The sequence below is a fragment of the Sminthopsis crassicaudata genome, chromosome X, assembly GCF_048593235.1.
Source record: "Sminthopsis crassicaudata isolate SCR6 chromosome X, ASM4859323v1, whole genome shotgun sequence".
NCBI lineage: Eukaryota > Metazoa > Chordata > Mammalia > Dasyuromorphia > Dasyuridae > Sminthopsis > Sminthopsis crassicaudata.
This window is the reverse complement of record NC_133623.1, coordinates 81,255,127-81,275,200: the sequence shown is the minus strand read 5'-3', so window position 1 is coordinate 81,275,200 and position 20,074 is coordinate 81,255,127. Positions and strand designations below refer to the sequence as shown.

The 20,074-nt window shown below is 45.8% G+C and overlaps 1 protein-coding gene across 1 annotated transcript; it reads left to right on the top strand.

The window, feature by feature from the left end:
• The first annotated feature begins 11,686 nt into the window (after positions 1-11,686).
• On the top strand, positions 11,687-20,052 carry FUNDC2 (FUN14 domain containing 2). The gene is made up of 5 exons (XM_074277472.1): positions 11,687-11,843; positions 13,355-13,505; positions 14,812-14,887; positions 16,445-16,576; positions 17,116-20,052. The coding sequence occupies exons 1-5, from the start codon at positions 11,717-11,719 to the stop codon at positions 17,191-17,193; spliced, it is 564 nt and encodes a 187-aa protein (XP_074133573.1). The 5' UTR covers positions 11,687-11,716; the 3' UTR covers positions 17,194-20,052.
• Positions 20,053-20,074: the final 22 nt, after the last annotated feature.

The following is a 20,074-nucleotide window of genomic DNA, read 5'->3' as shown; positions in this document are numbered from 1 at the left end:
GGAGGGCCACCTAGGATGTATGTTTTCAGATTTTTTTCAATGTATTGATCAGCTGTGATTTTTTTCCCACTGGAAAAAATACCATGTGGTATATATTATTAGTATAACCTGGGAGGGGAAGGGATTAAGGGTATAGTAATGTAAGTGATTTAAGGACACATTAATAAAAATTGATTTAAAAAATACTCTGATGCAACAGTGACTCCCTTGATCTCCACTGCCTGAAAGTGAGGCCTATTACCTGTCATCTCCTGCTCAGAATTCTCATTAAGAGGGCTGAGGAGTATCTGATCTCTGCCATTTGGTTCAAGTCTTCACCAAATGTGTTCCCTCAATTTTTAAGTTTTCCCCAGTTGCATGTAAAACTTTTCTGGGGGTTATACACGCACATTCGTTCTTTACATATTTACATATGAATCATGTTGGGAGAGAAAAATCAGAACAAAAGGGGAAAACTACAAGAAAACAACCCAGAAGAAGTCGTGTTCCCCCAATTTTTAGGCTCTCATGCAGTCCTGTTCCATGTAATCATTTACCACCGAGATTAGATTTTGCAAAGGCATATTATCTACTTCAACACTCACTCTCACCACTTTTAAGATACAATCCCCTTCTCCCCCTTACACCATTAATCCCTGGGCAGAGCAGAGGGATCAGGCTCCCAGTTTCACTCAGTTCCTCCTTTGGATTTGGATACCTGCTGCCTCGTGGGTTAACAGCAACATCTGGCCAGGAATTCTACCTTCAAGAGCATCATGGCTCTGGCGTCCAGGTCCAGGGATTCCAATGCCTGCACCCAGAACTAAAATGGACACAGACCCAAACCCCAATCCAATTCTCAGGGGCATAGGGGCTAAAAGGGGAAAAGGTGAAGACAGCCCTTCTCTCACAGCCAGCTCAGTGAATGATGCTTCCGATTTAAGTGAACCCTTTATCCTCAGCACCCTCCCAGAAAAGAAGAGATTATTCCAACCTCATAGTTTTAAAGATGCAGCCTGTTTTAGCTATGCTGTCATTGGAGAAGCTGCTCCCACCTACATGGGAGAGGAATACAGAATGTTGTTTTCTTGTTTGTTTGTTTTCAGAAATAGGTTATCTGCTATATCCCCCAAAGCTACCTCTATCTTAGGTGATCTGGGCATGTGCAAAGTCCAGTTGCACCGATTATTGTATTTTGATGTTTTCCTTTATAGCCCTAAGAAAGGGTCCATAAGTTTTGTCAGACTGTCAGAGGGGTCCATGACACCAAAAAGACTAAGAACACATTTTCTAAAACCCCTAGCGGTCTAATTGCCAGATTGGATCATCTGATCACCTGGCAGCTAGGTGGGCCTGGAATCAGGAACACCTGAGTTCAAATCCAGCCTCAGTCAGCTATTAGCTGCGTAACCCTGGGCAAGCCACTTTTACCCCATCTACTGCAATTTCTTAATGTAAAATGGGGCTAATATAAACTCTCTCCAATGGCATTTGACACTTGCCTAATCTTTTCACTTGAATATTCTCTCTCAAATTTTCATACTTGTGCAAATTAAAGCTAATGACTAAAGAACCCTGAAGAGAGTGAATCTTTCCTCTCTCTCACACTTATTAACTCTCACTAGGTAGGCTCTCTCCTTGTGGGAAGAGTTCCTTCAATCTTTATTATTTGATACATAGAAAGACAGATATCCTGGTGTATTTATAGTTAATATAGTCTCATATACATATAGTCTGATATATATAGGCTATATATAAATCTGATATGTGTGTAGTCTGTGTACATATATAGTGTGTGGTATGTGTAAATATATGTAGTTATACACACAGAGGCTGATATGTAGTCTTATATGTATTGTTTGATATGTGTTTATGTGTGTGTATGTATATATATGGAGAGAGAGAATTATCTATGGTTAGGGTTATATATATATGTATATGTGTATGTGTGTGTGTCTACAGTCTCATATGTATATATAATCTGCTCTATGTTTTAGCCTGATATATATGGGCTGAGATCTATAGTCTAATACATAGTATAATGGGTGTATATATAGTCAGATAGATACTCTGATATATATGTAGTCTAATATATACTCTGATATGTACATATAATCTGATACATATATATAGTCTGATATATGTGAGCTGATATGTGTAGTCTAATGTAGTCTGATATACATATATAGTATGAATATATGTAGTCTGATATATATATGCCTATAGATACTTATAATCAAATATATATATAAACACATCTGCTATATATGTCGGCTGATATATATATATGCCTATAGATACTTATAATCAAATATATATATATACATATATATATAAACACATCTGCTATATATGTGGGCTGATAAATGTAGTCTAATATATATATACACACATATAAATATATATACCTATATATACTTATATCAGAGACTAAATATATTAACTATACACACACATACATATCAGACTATATTAGATACACATATTATCCTATATATGTAACCTAGTATATATCGTTTGAGATGTAATCTTATGTTTACATATATTATGTGTATATATGAGTATATATGATGTCATATATACACACATATGTGTGCACACATATATGTGTGTAGTCTGATATACATGGACTGATAAATGTAGTCTAATATGGATATGCAAACATGTATACATAAAGAGAGCATCTGATATGTATAGGCTGATATATATATATATGTATTCTAATTATAGTCTAAGATGCATTTTATACAGTATATATGACACATATGTATATTTTATATGTGTGTGGTTTAACATATAATCTGATATTTGGGTATATATGTATATATAGTCGAATATATATGTGTATATATAAGCTGACATGTATAGTCTGTTATATATGGGATGATAGGTGGTATAAACTATGTGTGTATATATAGTCTGATGTGTACAAATAGTCTGATGTATATAGTGTATGATATGTATAAATATTTATAGTCATATACATAAACACCTATACACACACACACACACATATATATATATATATATAATTTAATATATAAAGTTTGACACATGAAAGTCATCTATAGTTAGAAGTATATACACAGTTGTGTGTGTATACAGTCATATATACATATATATGTTGTGTGTATATATATATAATAGTCATATATAGGGACTAATATGCTAAATTGTAGTCTAATATAGAGTATGATATGTGTACGTATAATCAGATAGATATAGTCTGACATATATGTATTCTAATATATAATCTTATATGGATGTATATCAATAGCTATAGTCTGCTATGTATACATATATGTAGTCATAAATATACAAAGCTCATATATGTAATCTAATATGTTTGTGTATGTGTGTATATATATAAAGTCTCCTAGGGTTAGTCATATATATGTGTATAATCTCATATATAGTCTGATGTATGTATGTATGTAGTGATACATATGGGCTGATATATACAGTCGAATACATAGTCTGTGTGTATATATAATATATATGCAGTCAAATATATAATCTGATATGTGTATATCTATAGTCTGATATATATGTGTGTGTATACACACACACACACACACACATATATGTATAGCTTGGCATTTGTAGTGTAATACAGGCAGCCTGGTATGTGTGACATATACATACATATATAGACTGATATGTGTGTATGTATGTATAGAGAGAGAGATAAATATGGGCTGGTATATGTAGTCACACACACATATATATCTCTATATCCTGATATATGTAGTCTAACATATATGTACAGGGCGCTATATGATTATATAATCAGATGTTTTTGTGTGTATAGTCTAATATGTATGTATGTATGTGTCTATAATCTGATATCTATGGGCAGATATACATAGTCTAATAAAGACAGAATGATATGTAAATATACATAGGATGATAGAGATTGACATGTATATGCATACATGTATACATAGAGAATTTGCTATGTATGGGCTGATATATGTATTGTAATTATGTAGTACAACATGATTTTATATGTGATACATATAAGTATATATGTATTATATAGGTGGTTTACTATGTAATTTGATATTTGCATATATAGTCTAATATATACCTACATACATATATGTGTACACACACACAAACACATTAAAGAGAGAGAGACAGGCAGTGTGAGAGTATATATGGGCTGATACCCATATTGTAATATAGAGATGATATCTCTCTATATTGTCTGATGCGTTTGTGTGCATTGTGGCACACATTCGTCTGATTTCTTTTGCTATTGACTTGGCATATGGTGTCATATAAGTGCTTTAACTATTTGCTATGTATGTGCACTGTGTAACTGATATTTAGTGACTTTAAAACCTTGGCTATAAAACTTGTCTCCTCTTCACTTTCCCCGGAAGGAAACCACAATCAGAAGCTTAGCTTGGACTTTCAAATCCACCATCTCTCCCACAGGCCCAAGGCATGGATCTCCACCAGCCAGAAGTGAGTCCCGTGCCAATGGGCTTTGTTAAACCTCTCAAGGTCAGAGACAGAAGCTCCTGCCTATTATGCAGGTTCACAACTCTTTCATCCTGGATTACCTTGTTAACATTTGCCCTTCTAGGATACCTTCCCTCCTCTGACCTTCTGTCCTTCCCACCTCCACCCCAGTACTACTGGCTTTTGTCACCTCACACCCGGACCACTGCAATAGATGCCGATGAGCCAGTTGGCCCGCTTCAGGTCTCCCCCACCCCACTCTGGTTCCTCATTTACTTATTGCCAAAAGATCTTCCTAAAGCACTGACGTGACCACGTCTCTGTCTCCCACACCCCCTACATGATAAATTCCAATGCCTATGGACTTCAGGATCTAATATGCTGACATTCAAAGTCATTTGAAGCCACCACTTCTCCTACCTTCTTCAGTCGCTTCTATTTTCTACCCGTCATCCCAGTTCCATAGGCTGCTTAATGCTCTTCACACACAACCCTCTCTGACTGCAGACACTTTCAGGCCTGAAATTTTCTCATTTTTCATTTCTGCCCTTTGGCTGGATCATTTTCTACAGGAACCTTTTCCTGGGGTTCATTCTGGTCTCTTTCCTCGAGTTCTTACTGCCAGTTAATATGGTAGCTATTATTTGTACACAGTTGGTTGTGCATGTTGCCTCCTCCACTGGACCGTAAGGTCCTGGAGAGCAAGAAGGGTCATTTGCACTTCTGTGTATGCCCAGTGTCCAACACAGTGCCTGGGACATGGGCACTAATAGCACAGACTTAACAAATATTTGATTTGTGCCTTTTGTGTATCATTTTTCCACATTAAAAGTAAGCTCCTTCAGGAGAATATTTGCATCTTCAGTGCTCAGCAAAATGCACCCTTTGAAAATGTTCCTCCTACAGAGGATAGTCTACCTCTCAGACCTGTGGAGGAGGAAGGAATTTATGACCAGAGGAGAATTAGAGATCATTATTGATCACAAAATAGATTTTGATGACATCAAACTAAAATGTTTCTGTACAAACAATACTAATGCAAACAAGATTAGAAGGGAAGTAACAAATTGGGAAAATATTTTTAAAAGGAAAGGTTCTGACAAAGGTCTCATTTCCAAAATATATAGAGAACTGACCCTGATTTATAGGAAACCAAACCATTCTCCAATTGATAAATGGTCAAGGGATATGAACAGACAATTCTCAGATGATGAAATTGAAACTATTTCCACTCATATGAAAGAGTGTTCCAAATCACTACTGATTAGAGAAATGCAAATTAAGACAACTCTGAGATACCACTACACACCTGTCAGATTGGCTAAAATGACAGGAACAAATAATGATGAATGTTGGAGGGGCTGTGGGAAAACTGGGACACTGATACATTGTTGGTGGAGTTGTGAAAGAATCCAGCCATTCTGGAGAGCAATCTGGAATTATGCCCCAAAAGTTGTCAAACTGTGCATCCCCTTTGACCCAGCATTGCTGCTATTGGGCTTATATCCCAAAGAAATACTAAAGAGTGGAAAGGGACCTGTATGTGCCAAAATGTTTGTGGCAGCTCTTTTTGTTGTAGCTAGAAACTGGAAGATGAATGGATGTCCATCCATTGGAGAATGGTTGGGTAAATTGTGGTATATGAATGTTATGGAATATTATTGCTCTGTAAGAAATGACCAGCAGGAGGAATACAGAGAGGCCTGGAGAGACTTACATCAACTGATGCTGAGTGAAATGAGCAGAACCAGAAGATCACTGTACACTTCAATGCTGTATGAGGATGTATTCTGATGGAAGTGGAAATCTTCAACATAAAGAAGATCCAACTCACTTCCAGGATCAATGATGGACAGAAATAACTATACCCAGAGAAGGAACACTGGGAAGCGAATGTAAATTGTTAGCACTACTGTCTATCTACCCAGGTTACTTATACCTTTGGAAGCTAATAATTAATGTGCAACAAGAAAATGGTATTTACACACATATTGTATCTAGGTTATCCTGTAACACATGTAAAATGTATGGGGATTGCCTGCCATCGGGGGGAGGGAGTGGAGGGACGGAGGGGATAATTTGGAAAAATGAATAAAAAAAAAAGAAAATGTTCCTCTGCTCTGGGAAACAATAGCTACTAGAAAGTCCTCCCTTCTCTTCCCATTTCTTCTCAGCTGGTTCATCATCCAGATCGGTCCTCTAAAGTGTAGGTGTTCCCCAAGGCTGCATTCTGGGTCCTCTTCTCTCTCTCCAGACTTATTTGATGATGGCATCAGACCTCCATGGGCTGAATGAATGACCTCTATGCAGACCACTCCCAGATCTAGATCTGCCCCGACCTCTGCCCAGAGCATCAGTCTAATATTGCTAACTGCCCATTTAGTTATTTCCAATCGGATGTTCTAGAGGCATCTCACACTCAAGTCCCAAACAGAAGCCATTATCTTTCCCCACCAAAAAATAAAAAATAAAAACCCCAACCCCTCCACTGAACTTTCCTTTTCAAGTCTCCACTGTCTCTGGAAGGCTGTCCAAGCTCCTGGCTGTTGTTTTCCACCTAGTGTACTAACCAACCATCAGGAAAGGACCTCTACAAGCCTTTTCCAGGCTAAGAAGCATTAACAGCTGTGGTCTTCAGAGTCAGTAATGGGGTAACCTTTTAAAATAGATATAATATATAGTTAGTATATTGTTTGACTTTGCACTTTCTTGCATACACGAATGTCTAAATATTCCTTGGTGTTATCTGTGCCTACATATATGAATAAAATTGCTAAATTCGAAATAAAAAAAAAATAAAACAACCTGGGACCCGAAAGGGCTCATCTTATGACATCGTCTCTCTTATCCCCGCAACGCTGTGACAAGCGAGCATCATGACTTAGCCCTGCAAAACTGTGATGAGTGTAATCTCTTGTCCCTGCAATGTTGCCCTGAAGTGGTTGTGGCTCAATAATTGGAGTGGTTTCTCGTCCTCCTCTTCAATGGTCTTCTTCAAATGCTCTTCTTTAAATGATCCACTGCAGACCTTTTGTCTGCAGTCTTCACTATGACCTGTCTTGGTCACTGCAGTATTTAGTTTCAGTGAGCTATACCACCCTTTTCGCCACGTGATCTAGGAGCCACTCAGTTGCCAAATCTTGACATCGCTACCTCCAGGACATCTCTCAAGTTCAACTCCTTTCCTCTGCTCACATAGATACCTTCTTAGTTTGGGCCCGATCATTTCTATTAGATGTTTGCAATGGTGATCTTTGAACTCCTGGTTCTTTCTCACTACTCCTCATGTGCTCAGCAGTCAGGGATTCCCCTCAATGGGATCCAGTTGCTCCCTCTAGGATACCTGGTTTTTCAAGCCCCTCCCAATCTGATCCCAACCTAGTTTCCCCTCCCCATTACACACCACTTCCTTCCCAGCACTCTAATGCCCTTCCCTTCCATCCCTTCCAATTTCCATCCCACTGGTCTCTTCTGCCATTGCACTGGTGGGCCCCAGGCTAGAAGGCACTCCCTTCTTACCCAAATCTCCTTCAAGACACAGAACATACCTTCTCCTCCATAGGATGCCCTTCTTGAGCTACAGCTACTGTCTCTACTCGCCGACCTTATATTAAACAAACTTCATTTTTACTTCCTGCTGTCCTTTCCTTTGGTCAGGGAGCTCAGAAGGTGTCTCCTGCTGGGATTGTTGAGGGTCAAGGGCAGTTTAGTTACTTTTAGCCATACTGCTTCCCAGGATGTTTTGATCAAGGTACAGGTGCCCCAAATAATGCACTAGTGTGCCTGGCTTGCCCATGCCACCCTGGCGACATTGGCCTATCCTTTTCCATACCCTCTGCCCATTCACTTGGTATGGAAGGTGAAGCTTTGCCCAAGTTCCAAGGCTTCAAAGACAAAAGATGGAGAAAAGGGGAAGGAGGTGCTGGGTGGGCAGAAGTGCTGCTTGTGGGTGGAAGGTCAGTGAGGCCACCTGGAGACCAGAGGTGGGCTCACAGGGGCTGCCCGTGCCAGGTGGTGGTAAGGGATCAGAGGGGCCGCTGGACGGGGTCATACACATCAGCAGCATGGGGGGAGTAAGAGGAGTTGCTTTGGTGAGGAAAGCAGAAGCGTAGCTTGGCCAGATCAGACAGGCTGTCCAAGGTGGCGGGGGTAAGGGTCAGAAATGCAAATCCGAGGGACTTGGGTGAGATAACCAGCGTGGAGGCAGTGCGCTGTACAAATCGTGCCTGTGCACGTGAGGTAGGGCACCAGGGGGCCAGAGGAGGCAGTCCGCTGGGAGAAGGGCGGGGGTTAGGAATTAGAGGCGCCCCCTGGGGAGGTCAGAGGGACCTCCTGCTGTGAGATTGGGGTGAAGATAAGCCCACCCACTGGGAGGAGAGTGCAAGTTCTGCCTGTAGAAGGGAGATCCAGGAGGTCACCAATGGCCCAAAAGTGGGCCCACAGGGGACAGTCGATTTTGGAGGTGATGAGAAGTTACAGGGGCCGGCTTGGGGGGGTCAGAGAGACCTTGCACTGTGGGATTAGGGTGAAGATATGACCACCCACTGGGAGGAGAGTGCAAGTCGGGCCTGAGGGGACGATTGGGGAGAAGGCAGGGCTGGTGATTGGGGTTAGAGGGGCCCACTTGGGTAGGGTCAGAGTGACCTCCCACAGTGGGGTTGGGGTGAAGATAAGATCACCAACTGGGAGGGGAGTGCAAATCATGCTCATGGGTGGGAGAAAAGGGAGGACACCAATGACCCAAAAGTGGGAGCAGGGGCACAGTCCATTCCAGGGTTGGCAAGGGGTTACAGCGGCCCACTTGGGATGGGGGGGTCTAGAGACCTCCTGCTGGGGGGCCGCCTGAAGGGGTACAGAGACTCCTGTGGGGGGGCCGCCTGAAGGGGCACAGAGACCTCCTGCTGGGGGGGCCGCCTGAAGGGGTACAGAGACCTCCTGTGGGGGGGCCGCCTGAAGGGGTACAGAGACCTCCTGCGGGGGGGCTCCCTGAAGGGGTACAGAGACCTCCTGCTGGGGGTGCTGCCTGAAGGGGTACAGAGACCTCCTGCTGGGGGGGCCGCCTGAAGGGGTACAGAGACCTCCTGCGGGGGGGTCGCCTGAAGGGGTACAGAGACCTCCTGCTGGGGGGGCCGCCTGAAGGGGTACAGAGACCTCCTGCTGGGGGGGCCGCCTGAAGGGGTACAGAGACCTCCTGCGGGGGGGCCGCCTGAAGGGGTACAGAGACCTCCTGCGGGGAGGTTGGGGTGAGGCTAAGATCACCAACTGGGAGGGGAGTGCAAGTCATGCCTGTGAGTGGCAGATCAGGTAGGTCACCAGGCAGCCAGAGGGGGAGTCCACTGGGGTAACGGCAGGGGTTAGGGATTAGAGGACCCCCTGGGGGGTCAGAGGGACTTCCTGCCATGAAGTTAGGGTGAGGAAGACCACCAACTGGGAGGGGGGTGCAAGTCCTGTCTGTGGCTGGGAGGAAAGGGAGGTCACCGGTCCTCCAGGCACCAGGGGCCGCTCCATGGGAGAAGGGAGGAGTTAAGGAGTCCATCTGGGGAGGGCCAGAGACCGCCTGCTGCGACGTTGGGGCGAGTTTCCGACCCCCCTCACGGAAGTGCCCGTCTTATCTGTGGGTGACAGATTGGGGAGGTCACCAATGGCCCATAGGTGGGCTACAGGGGCTGGTCCAGAGGATTCAGAGACCTTGGGTGGTGGGGTTGGAGGAAGACAGTTAATGCTGGGGGTGGTGAGGGGGTAGAGGGGCCAGCCTGGGGTCAGCAGGACCTCCCACTGTGAAGCTCCCATGAGGATAAGAGCACTGACGGGGAGGGGACCTGCGGGGAGGGGGGGGGGGGAGATGAGGGAGGGCACCAGTGAGCCAGAGTCCACTGCGAGGAGGGCAGGGATGGTGGTCCAGGGTTAGAGGGGATGCCTTGTGGGGGTCAGAGTGACAGCCTGTGGGGTGGGGGTGAGGATAAGACAACCAATTGGGAGGAGACTGCAAGTCTTACCTGTGGGGGGGAGATCAAGGAGGTCACCAATGGCCCACAGGGGGGAGCAATAGGGACAGTTGATTCTGAGGGATTAGCATGGCTAGGGGGGTAGGGGAATCCATTGGGAGAAGTGGTGGTCAAGGGACAAGAGGGGCCTACCTGTGGGGTCAGTGACCTCCTGTTGAGGGGTTGAGGATAAGACCACCTGGGAGGGGAGTGAAGGTCCTGCCTGTGGGGGGGATCAGGGAGGTCACCATTGGGGGAAGGGGGTGGTAGTGAGGGGTTAGAGGGGGACAGCCTGGGGGGGTTCAGAGAACCCTCCTGCTGCGAAGTTGGGATAAGGATAAGAGCACTAACAGGGAGGGGAGGGCAAGTTCTGCCTGTGGGGGGGGGAATCAGGGGCGCCACCAGTGGGCCAGAGGGGGCAGTCCCTTGGGGGGAGGTCAGGGGTGATGATTAGGAGTTGGGGGGTCCACCTGTGGGGGTCAGAGAGATGTCCCATGGTAAGGCTGGGGTGAGGATAAGACCGCTACCTTGGCAGGGGAATGCAAGGCCTGCATGTGGGTGGGAGGTCACCGAGGCCCAATGGTGGGCTCAGAGGGGACAGTCCATGGGGGGGTGGCAGGGTTTAGAGGGGCCGGCCTGGGGGGGAGAGAGCCTTCCTGCTGTATTATTGGGCTGAGGATAAGACCAGCAACTGTGAGGGGAGCGCAAGTGGGAGATCAGGGAGGTTCCAATGGCCCAAAGCGGGGAGCTCAGACGCAGTGGATTCCCAGCACCCCCCAGAGTGCCCGAGAGATTGCCCATAGTGGGATGAGGGGCTCAGAAGAGATGCCTTGGGGGAGGGAAGCAGATTGCTTGCAGCTGCCAGAGACCCCATGGGGGGAGCAGAAGTAATTTGCTGTTGTGGGATGGGGGGGGCTAGAGAGTACCTGTGGGGGTGGGGAATGCAGACTGAGTGGGTGGGACACATAGTGTGCTGGGTACATGGGGGGTCAGACACAGTATGGTTGCCTGGGGGGTGGAGAGGTTCCTTCTCCCTGTGGAGTGGGGAACCTCTTTATGTTTGCCCGGTGCGAGAAAAGCGGCCCGAGACTGGGGGGGGGGTCACTGAGGTGGGGCCTGGGGGGGGTTATTGTGACCCGCAGCCCCCCTTTCCCCCCCAGCCTTTTGCGGCACAGAGGTCTCCTGGGCGACGGGCGGGGCCGCCCGCTCTGTGACGTCACCAGGCCCAGGCAGCTTCAGGGCTCCCGCCCCCCGTCTCGGTCTCTTTGCAGGCCGCACTGGGAATGGAACCATCTGTACCACGTGCAGGCAACCTCGCGTCGGCCTCTCGGCGCTCCACCTCCCATCGCTCCGAGCCCCAGCGCTCGTCCTCGCGAGATGAACTGGACGACATGGCCGCCTCGAACCAAGGTGGGCCCGGGGGGGGCACCGGCGGCCCCGAGCCGAATGGGGAGGCGGAGGGAGGCAGGGAGGGTGGGCGAGCCGCTGGCTCGCGCGGGAACCTTCGGGGGGGTGGACATCCGAGCTAGGGCGGAGTGGGGGGGGGAAGGGAAGGAGGAAGCGGAGCAGGGTGAGAGCCAGGCCGAGGCGGGGGAGGGAAGGGGAGGGGTGGGGAAAGGAGAGAAGGGGAGGGGTGGGGAAAGGAGAGAGGAGGAGCGGAATGAGACGCCGCTGTGAACACTGGGGCGGCAGTTCTCACGGCGCGTGCGCCAGCTCTCAGCACCTCCCCCCAGGTCGCTCACTTTTCTCCCTCACCTGTCCCCTCCTTCACTTTGCTTTTGGCTCCCGCTGCTTGGACGCCTGAAAAATTGTGGGGGGGGAAACCGAATCACGGCGGGAGGGAGGCGGGTATCTAAGCCGGCCTGTCCAGTAGGAGAGTTAGGAGGTCTTTTGGGCCTAGTTAGCCAAGGCCAGCCACCCTGGAGGGGAAGGCTTCCCGACCTGCCCTGCGCCCTCGAATTCCTTAGTACGGGCGGGGCGGGGCGTAGCAATCCCAAATTTGGGGGGGCGGTCACGTCTTTGATTTCTGACTCCAAGAGATGACCCCCCCCAAAACCCTTGCGTTTTCTAAAGCCTTGAATTGAATCCTGATTTGTCTCCTGAATACTGCACGTTGTCCCCTTTTCTGAGGCTTCCCAAAGCAGCAGACAGAATCCGGAGACTTGGATTCTAATCCTGCCGGTGGCCATTGGCACTGTGGGTCATGGGTAACTCCTTCGTCTCCAGAGTTAAAATGAGAATATCCTTGCCGCCTGCCTCACTGGCCCCCGGAACAAACCAGGGAACAGTAAAGCAGGCTATGGAAAGCAGTCCGCACAGATCATACCTGGGCTTAGACAAGAGTTGCCCGATGGTCCAAGAAAGCAAATCACTGACCCTGTGCCACATAGCCAGCGAAGGGCACAGCCAGAATTGGCTCTTCCTTAGGCCAGCATCCTGTTACCACCACATTACTACCATCTCATTCCAATTTAGACATAATACTCACTCTTTGGGGGTAAATCTATAACTCAGAAATTTATTCAAATCCTCTTAACTAGCGTTTCAGCTTGTGCCATATATTAGGATAAATTCCATAACTTTTAGGATACAGTGAATAATTGAATGGAATTACTTTATATTACCACTCAAAACTAACTCAGTTCAATTTTTTTTTTCCTTTTGGCAGAGCATGTTCCTGTCAGATGTGACATTGGTTATGACCCTGAGACAAATTCAACTTTTAGAAATAGTATTTTGGGGGCAGCTGGGTAGATATATAGTACCTGGCCAGGTGTCGGAAAAATGTGTTTAAATTTGGCTTCAGACACTTTACTTTGTTCTATAAAATAACCTGGAGAAGGTCCAGAAATAGTTTGTGATTTAATATTAATTTATTATGTACCCCCCAAATTTCACTTGTTCACTCTCCCTTTTTCTAGGCAAATTTGATGGGAATTTTGATTCCCTTGATCTTGCTGAATTTGCTAAGAAGCAACCATGGTGGCGGAAGCTGTTTGGGCAAGATTCAGGGCCCTCCGCTGAGAAGTACAGTGTGGCTACCCAGCTACTGATAGGTGGAGTCACTGGCTGGTGAGTGACATTGCCATCGACAAGGGCAATAGGAGTTGCACATGACCCTAGTGCTTCCATTTGGTTCAAGGCCTGGGCCACACACAGTGGGATGGCCTAGGGGAACCTGCCATTTTCTTCATAAAGCTTTCTTCCTCATCTCCCCACCTAGAAACAAGTCTCCTGGGCCTTTCAGGTCTAGTCTAATTTCTATCATGTGGATCAGGTGAAAGAGCTAGATATATTTAGGTTTAGAAGATTGAGTTTGTAATGTCTAGATCCGAGAAGGAACATCAAAGGCCATCTAATTGTGGAATTCCGTTGCTAGAATCTTAGCAATCAGCCAGGCCAAACAGCTTCCCACAGCAGGTTTTGTGAAGGAAGTTTCAGGGGGGGGGGGCCCTCACCCAATCTAGCCCTTTCCTCCCATCCTCTATAGCTCTCCTTTTGTGACTACATCTGAGTCAGTGCCTCTGCCTTCTAAACCCTCTGTAGTCACTGAAGCTGCCCCCTCCAAAGATCTCAGGGATCTCCTTTGTGGCCTAATCCCATGGCCATTTCTCAGTCGCCAGCTGCTTTAACCCCTATCAATCACCTTTGGGTCTGCCTCCCCAAGGAGTTTTCATTTTAATGGGGGAAGATAACACAAAAGAGAGCTGAAAAATTAGACCATGTTCTCTGTTCTCTGTTCTCTGATGTTCTATGGCCTGGATGTGAAATCAGTTAGAACAGTTAAAAGCACCATGAAAAGTAGTCACGTGTTTGAGTCATTGTTCTAGGCAACCCCCAACTTCAGCACAGGTTCATCTTTGTGTCACTTGTTGCGGAAAATATTTTCAGTACTGGGTTGTTAGGCTTCCAGGTCAGACCCACAGGCTTTCCTGTAAGTGAGCCCCCTTGGGTGTGGGGGAGGAGGGGTCAAAACTGACTTTTGTGTATGGACAGAAGGTCAGATGACAGATGTTTGACTCGGGCCTCCTTCTGTGCCAATATTCACTCATGGAAAGTTTCAAAACCCTGAACGTGAGTGATCCTGTGAAATATTCGGGGAACGCAGGAACTCTGCTCAAGAACCTTAAGCAAAGTAATTTTCAAAATCTGCAACAGTATAAAAGTAACATTAAAATACATTGACTTCTGGAAAAACCATATCTTTAGTTGAGGCCTGTTCAAAGCTGCAAACAGCCTCCAGGCCTTCTCTTCCACCCCAAGATCTCTCCCCACTGCTGCAGTCATGCTCCTTGTTTCCAGGAGTGCGTAGCTAGTTTTTCAGATGTTAGTTTGACCTCCATTTGATCAATTGTCATCCCTTTGTTTTATTTTGTAGGTGTACAGGATTCATCTTCCAAAAAGTCGGAAAACTAGCAGCAACAGCAGTCGGTGGTGGATTTTTCCTTCTCCAGGTCTGTATGGGGAACATGAAATGAATTGAGGTTTCATAGCTCCCAGGCTGGAAGGGAGTTCGGGGAGCCAAGCCTAAAGTGAGGAAATGGAGGCCTTGGCAGAGCAACTTACTTCAGGGTCACAAAAGTAGGGAGTGGTAGAGATGGGATGGAAATCTGGAAAGTGAGAGGGAGAGGCAGAATGATAACATTATGTGATAGGACTTCCAAGATCATGAACATTGTGGCCAATGGCAAAACCAAGGCTGTGATCTTCTCTGTGGGGGGCCAAGATGTGTTGTAGGAGCAGCCTAGTGAGTCAGTAGAGGAACTGGGAGGTCAAGAGTCTTTGAGAGTATCCCTATGTATGTGTGTTGAATCCTCGAGTATGAAATCGGGCCCACAGATCTTCTCATAGGTGAGCCCCCTTGGGGGTGCGGGAGCACTGAATTTATTGGGGAGAAGAAGGTCTATGTCCTGGAGATGTCAGAATCTTGATTGGGTGATGAATACGGATTGAATGAACCTCAAAGGAAAAGAGGTGACGAAATGGCAGGAGTGGGAGGAGAGCCCAGGGTAGGTAGCAGTGGGAAACAGGTGTAGTCCAGTTCCCTCACTATGACCACTGGATTAACAGGTGAGTGGGGCTGGGAAATGGAGTTTGAACAGTGGCAGGCAAGAGGTCAGAGTCCTTAGGATGGGTGGCTGTGATAGGATGGAAGTATGTCAGTCATTAGGGAATGGGTTCAGACAGGTGATCACTATCCACAGGGGTATGAGGCCCCTGCCTGCGGCAGTAAGGAGGAGGGCCCTCAGGATGGTACGGAGCAGGCTCCACAGAGCTTTAAGCGGTTAGCTGTACTCTCTGGGATTTGACATTGATCATTAATGACCACTGCTTGGGGCTAGCTCTTATAAAGCTGCTTTTTGGAACATTCAGAATCCAGCCCACATCTCTCTCTAGCTCATCAGCTGGGGGTGGCGGTGGCGTGAGAGACTTGGTTAGATGCTTTGTTGAATCAAGCTGTGTTATACAGTGATTCGAGACAAGCTGGCTGGCCTCTCTCATTTATAGAATCTGGTCTCTTACCTTTTTTCACAACTGAGACATTTGCCCTCGGCCTGGTCTTGTAGTAGTTCCTGCTCTCCACAGGTGGGCCACGGTCCCCTTCTTAAAATAACATTTTTAAAGACATGCAATAGGATACCTGGGGTCACAAAGGACCTGCTTATGATAATATTTATTTTACAAAACAAGTTTGGGGCCAGCTTAGGTGCTACAGTGGCTTGAACACTGGAGTCAGGAGGCCCTGAGTTCAAAGCCAACCTCAGACCCTTAACACTTCCCAGCTGTGTGATCCTGGGCAATCACTTAACCCTGATTGCCTCAAAAAATGAAAGTAAAAAATAGGTTAATGAATGCCAGGTTAAGAAGCCGTGCTGTAGAGGGCTGAATTTTACTTAGAATCCTAAAATGTTAGTGCTAGAAGGAAGTGGGGAGACTGTTCATTCCTTTCTCAAGTTTGGACAGGTGAGAATATTTCTTTACTGTCTCTCTTTTAATCATCCAAAATACAGATTGCAAACCACACTGGTTACATCAAGATAGACTGGCAGCGAGTTGAGAAAGATATGAAGAAAGCCAAAGAGCAACTGAAAATCCGGAGGAGCAACCAGCTCCCTACAGAGGTGAAGAGCAAAGCTGAAGAGGTAATAAGGGGGTTTTGTGAGGGTCCCCTTGGGCCCTTTCCCTGGGCTAAGCCCACCAAGAAGTCTCCTGGTAGTAGCCTGAGGCCAGAGTGCTGCAGAGCAGAGCTCCTAGTCAAGCTCACTTGGAGTTCACTTATCAAACTGTCTCTTCCCCATTTAATCAGTCTCAGCAGGGAGCTGGTTACATTTCTGAATCCTATCCATATATACCTTTTTCCTGGTCAAAACAATCTCCCAAAGTTATAGACATGCTGTGGCTCCGTGGCCGCCAAGCTTCTCTTGGCGTGGGTGTCACCTAATATTTGTCTTTTGCAAAACCATTACTGTGAAGTATCCAGAAGAAACAATTCCCTTTTGTGACCTTGTTTTGTTCATTTACGCTACAAAGATGAACTACCAAGTAATTTTGGACCAGAGTTGGGTTATGCCCTTCCCCAAAATATTGCTATGAGGTATCTGGAAGAGCAGTCATTTGTGAAGGTAATGGGCATGCTCTGTCCTTAGCAGGGGAATTAATGATTCTTTTTCTTTGTGACCAGGTTGTGTCATTTGTGAAGAAGAACGTTCTTGTGACCGGAGGCTTTTTTGGCGGCTTTCTTCTTGGCATGGCATCTTAAGGAAGAAGATGGTGATCATTGCACTTGGCATTTACTTGCCAATGCCCTCCCGCCAGCTTTACTGGGCCTTTCTTCTCATAATTAGAACCTGCAATGTGGGAGCAGCATAACCCATGTGGCCATAGTCCACACTCTAGGATGATGAAAGAAAATAGATGATCTCGCCTTGTTTGTCTCCTCCCTAGCCTCAGAGCTCTTTGAGGGCCTGCTTTAGAATGAATTAGTTCTTTTCTAGGCCATAAAATCAAGTTTTCTTTCCCTTCCTGTAAGCCAACTGATTGGGGAAAGATGCATTCTCGAACTCTCTAGTTGGCCTCAAAGCTGCCAGGGACTCTCCCTGCTGGTCGCTTTCTGCCATCAATGTGTTCTGCCTTGTGGAAATGAATACACCTATCCATGATAATAAAAAGCGCTGGCAGATTGGGTGTTCTGTTCTTTTCAGTTGGTCTCAGAATGTAGCAACTCAGTATAAACGTCACTGTTTGCTTCCAGGGTTCTACTTCCATTTGTAGGCATCACAGCTTAAGGCACTGGGTCATCCTTCATGTTTTGAAGGTAGATGACAGCCAACTGAATTTAAAACTTAAGACCCCTTACTTAGAAAATCTTAGATGATAAATAATTTGGGGGCATCTAACTGGATAGACTGCCAGGTCTGGAGTTGGGGAGACTCCTTCCTGAGGTCAAATGTAGCCTCGGACTCTTAATAGAGATGTGATCCTGGGCAAGTTTGTCTGCCTCAGTTTCCTCATTTATAAAATGAGTTGAAGGAAATGGCAAACCCTAATACCTTTGCCAAGAAAACCCACAATGGGGTCATTAGACAAGACTAGTCCACTGAAATAAGTAAACTTATTATTCAGTGGTCTCTTCATATCGTGCTAGACCAAACTCTAGACTTTTTCCTTTGCCATAACAAAACAAAAAAGCCACCTCAGTGAATAAATAGTTCAAAACCTGGTCTTTAAAAGACTCCCGTTGAACACGGGCTGGGCCCAGCAGATAAAGGAAGTTTAAAGTTTCTAAGAATGAATTGGGATGCCCAGTTTAGAACAAATGAAGTATTCCATCCACTTCTCCCCCTCCTCTTTTATGGGAGAGTTAGTGTTCCATAAGTTATCCAGAAGTCCTTTTTACTGGAGGTCAGTTTGACCGGGGCTGACCAGCCCCCTGGTGGCATTAGGAAACACTGCAAGGCCGCAGTGTTTACTTTTGAGAGATGGAGCCACTTTAGCATGGATTACACAAACATGTTCTGGACTCTATTGTAGGAATTACATCTATGGCGGGAACCCTGGAAGCACTTGACGAGCTACTGGTTTAAATATCAGATGTTCTGAAATCATATTGCTATGAACTACCACTCATTCTGCTAGACGGTTTTCTGCTTTTACAAAGGAATATTAATCACATTTAAATGATCACAAAAATTCCACACTAACACCAGTCAGTCTCATATAATTATGGAGGTGATAAAAGGGTGCCCTCAAGGACTGGGCTTTAAATCTTTAATTTTGTCCAAAGCTTTCAGGAAAGAGGACACTTAATCGTGACGATCCGTGATGTGTGGAAGCCAACTTGAATCAGCGTGCAAAAGATTGTTAAATCTGCCTTGTGGAGCCATCCCTCATACCAACGAGAAGAGTCCCAGACCCCAATTGAATAAAAGTGACCCCCCAATCCATGCTCCCAGCCCCTTCCCCGACCTTTGCAGAAAGGTGGTGCCAGAGTCAGTTTGAACCAGCTCCTGAGTCACTTGTTAAATTTTCAGTGTTAGCTTTTCTGTATGCTTCAGACATCTTCAAACTCTACAAATCAATCCTTAATTATTTCTTTGTTGACATCTAGACTTAAGATTCAGTGACAGAGAAAATGTTAACACAAATTAAGCTTGAAAGGATTGTGGTTAAGCATTTTCCAGCACACACCCCCATGACCCCTTATTTGAGCTCTCTATCCATAAACGGCGGCGATGAACATATGGAAGAACATGATAAGTCTCTTAACAGTAAAAGGTTATTAAAAGAGGGCACTGAGCTTTATAGTTGTGATACAATCAGCTTCAGAACTGGTTGGGTTGCTGGAGTTTGTGTCAGCACAGCAGGAGATTTCCAGTGGAGTGCCCCAGGAATCAAGGTGTAGTCCCTCTGTCCTCATGGTTATTTTCTCCAAATCCACCTGCCCTCCAAACCCCCCTATTTGTGTTCAATATACCACCATGCTTCTAATCAATTGAGTTCAAAACCTCATCATCCTTTCCCTTATTACCCAATTTGTTTTCTGCTTGAATAGATCCTCTTTACTTTCTCTTTCTCCTTACAAATTCACCCTTCTGTTTCAGGCCTTGTCTTTTCCAATCACCACCTAGAGGTCTCCCCCAACTCCAGCTACCTGGAGGCCCAGGCCTGAGTTTGCCAATCCTTCGCTCAGAAAGTTCCAATTATTTCTCATTGCTTTTAGGATCATATAAGGTCCTCTGGTAGACACTGGAACTCCCATATGATTTGACTCCTGACTTACCTTTCTAAACGTGTTCCATGTTATTCCCCATCACAGACTTTGCCTTCTTACCAAATGGGCCAACTTCCTGTCATGGCACAAGACCATACGTTTCCTGGATGCCTTTGCATCTAGGCTCCCCCTACTTCCATACTATGAATGTTCTCACTTCTTCCTCTGATCCATTCCCTCATTCCTTTCAAAGCTTAACTCAAGGGCCACCTCCTACATGAGACCTACCTTGATTCTCCCCAAGCTGATAGCACTTATCCCCCCAATCCCAAATGACTTGGTATGTATTTTTTTACCCCTATATGTACACGTTGCTGCTTCTAATAAAACATAAGCTCCTGGACGATAGGGATAGTCCCAGTGTGTAAAT

Bases quoted from the DNA above. Each gene is read 5' to 3' on its own strand.
- FUNDC2 (XM_074277472.1), top strand. From the start codon at position 11,717: ATGGAACCATCTGTACCACGTGCAGGCAACCTCGCGTCGGCCTCTCGG. The intron at 11,844-13,354 runs GTGGGCCCGGGG...CCCTTTTTCTAG, and splicing joins CATGGCCGCCTCGAACCAAG to GCAAATTTGATGGGAATTTT. The intron at 16,577-17,115 runs GTAATAAGGGGG...CTTTGTGACCAG, and splicing joins TGAAGAGCAAAGCTGAAGAG to GTTGTGTCATTTGTGAAGAA.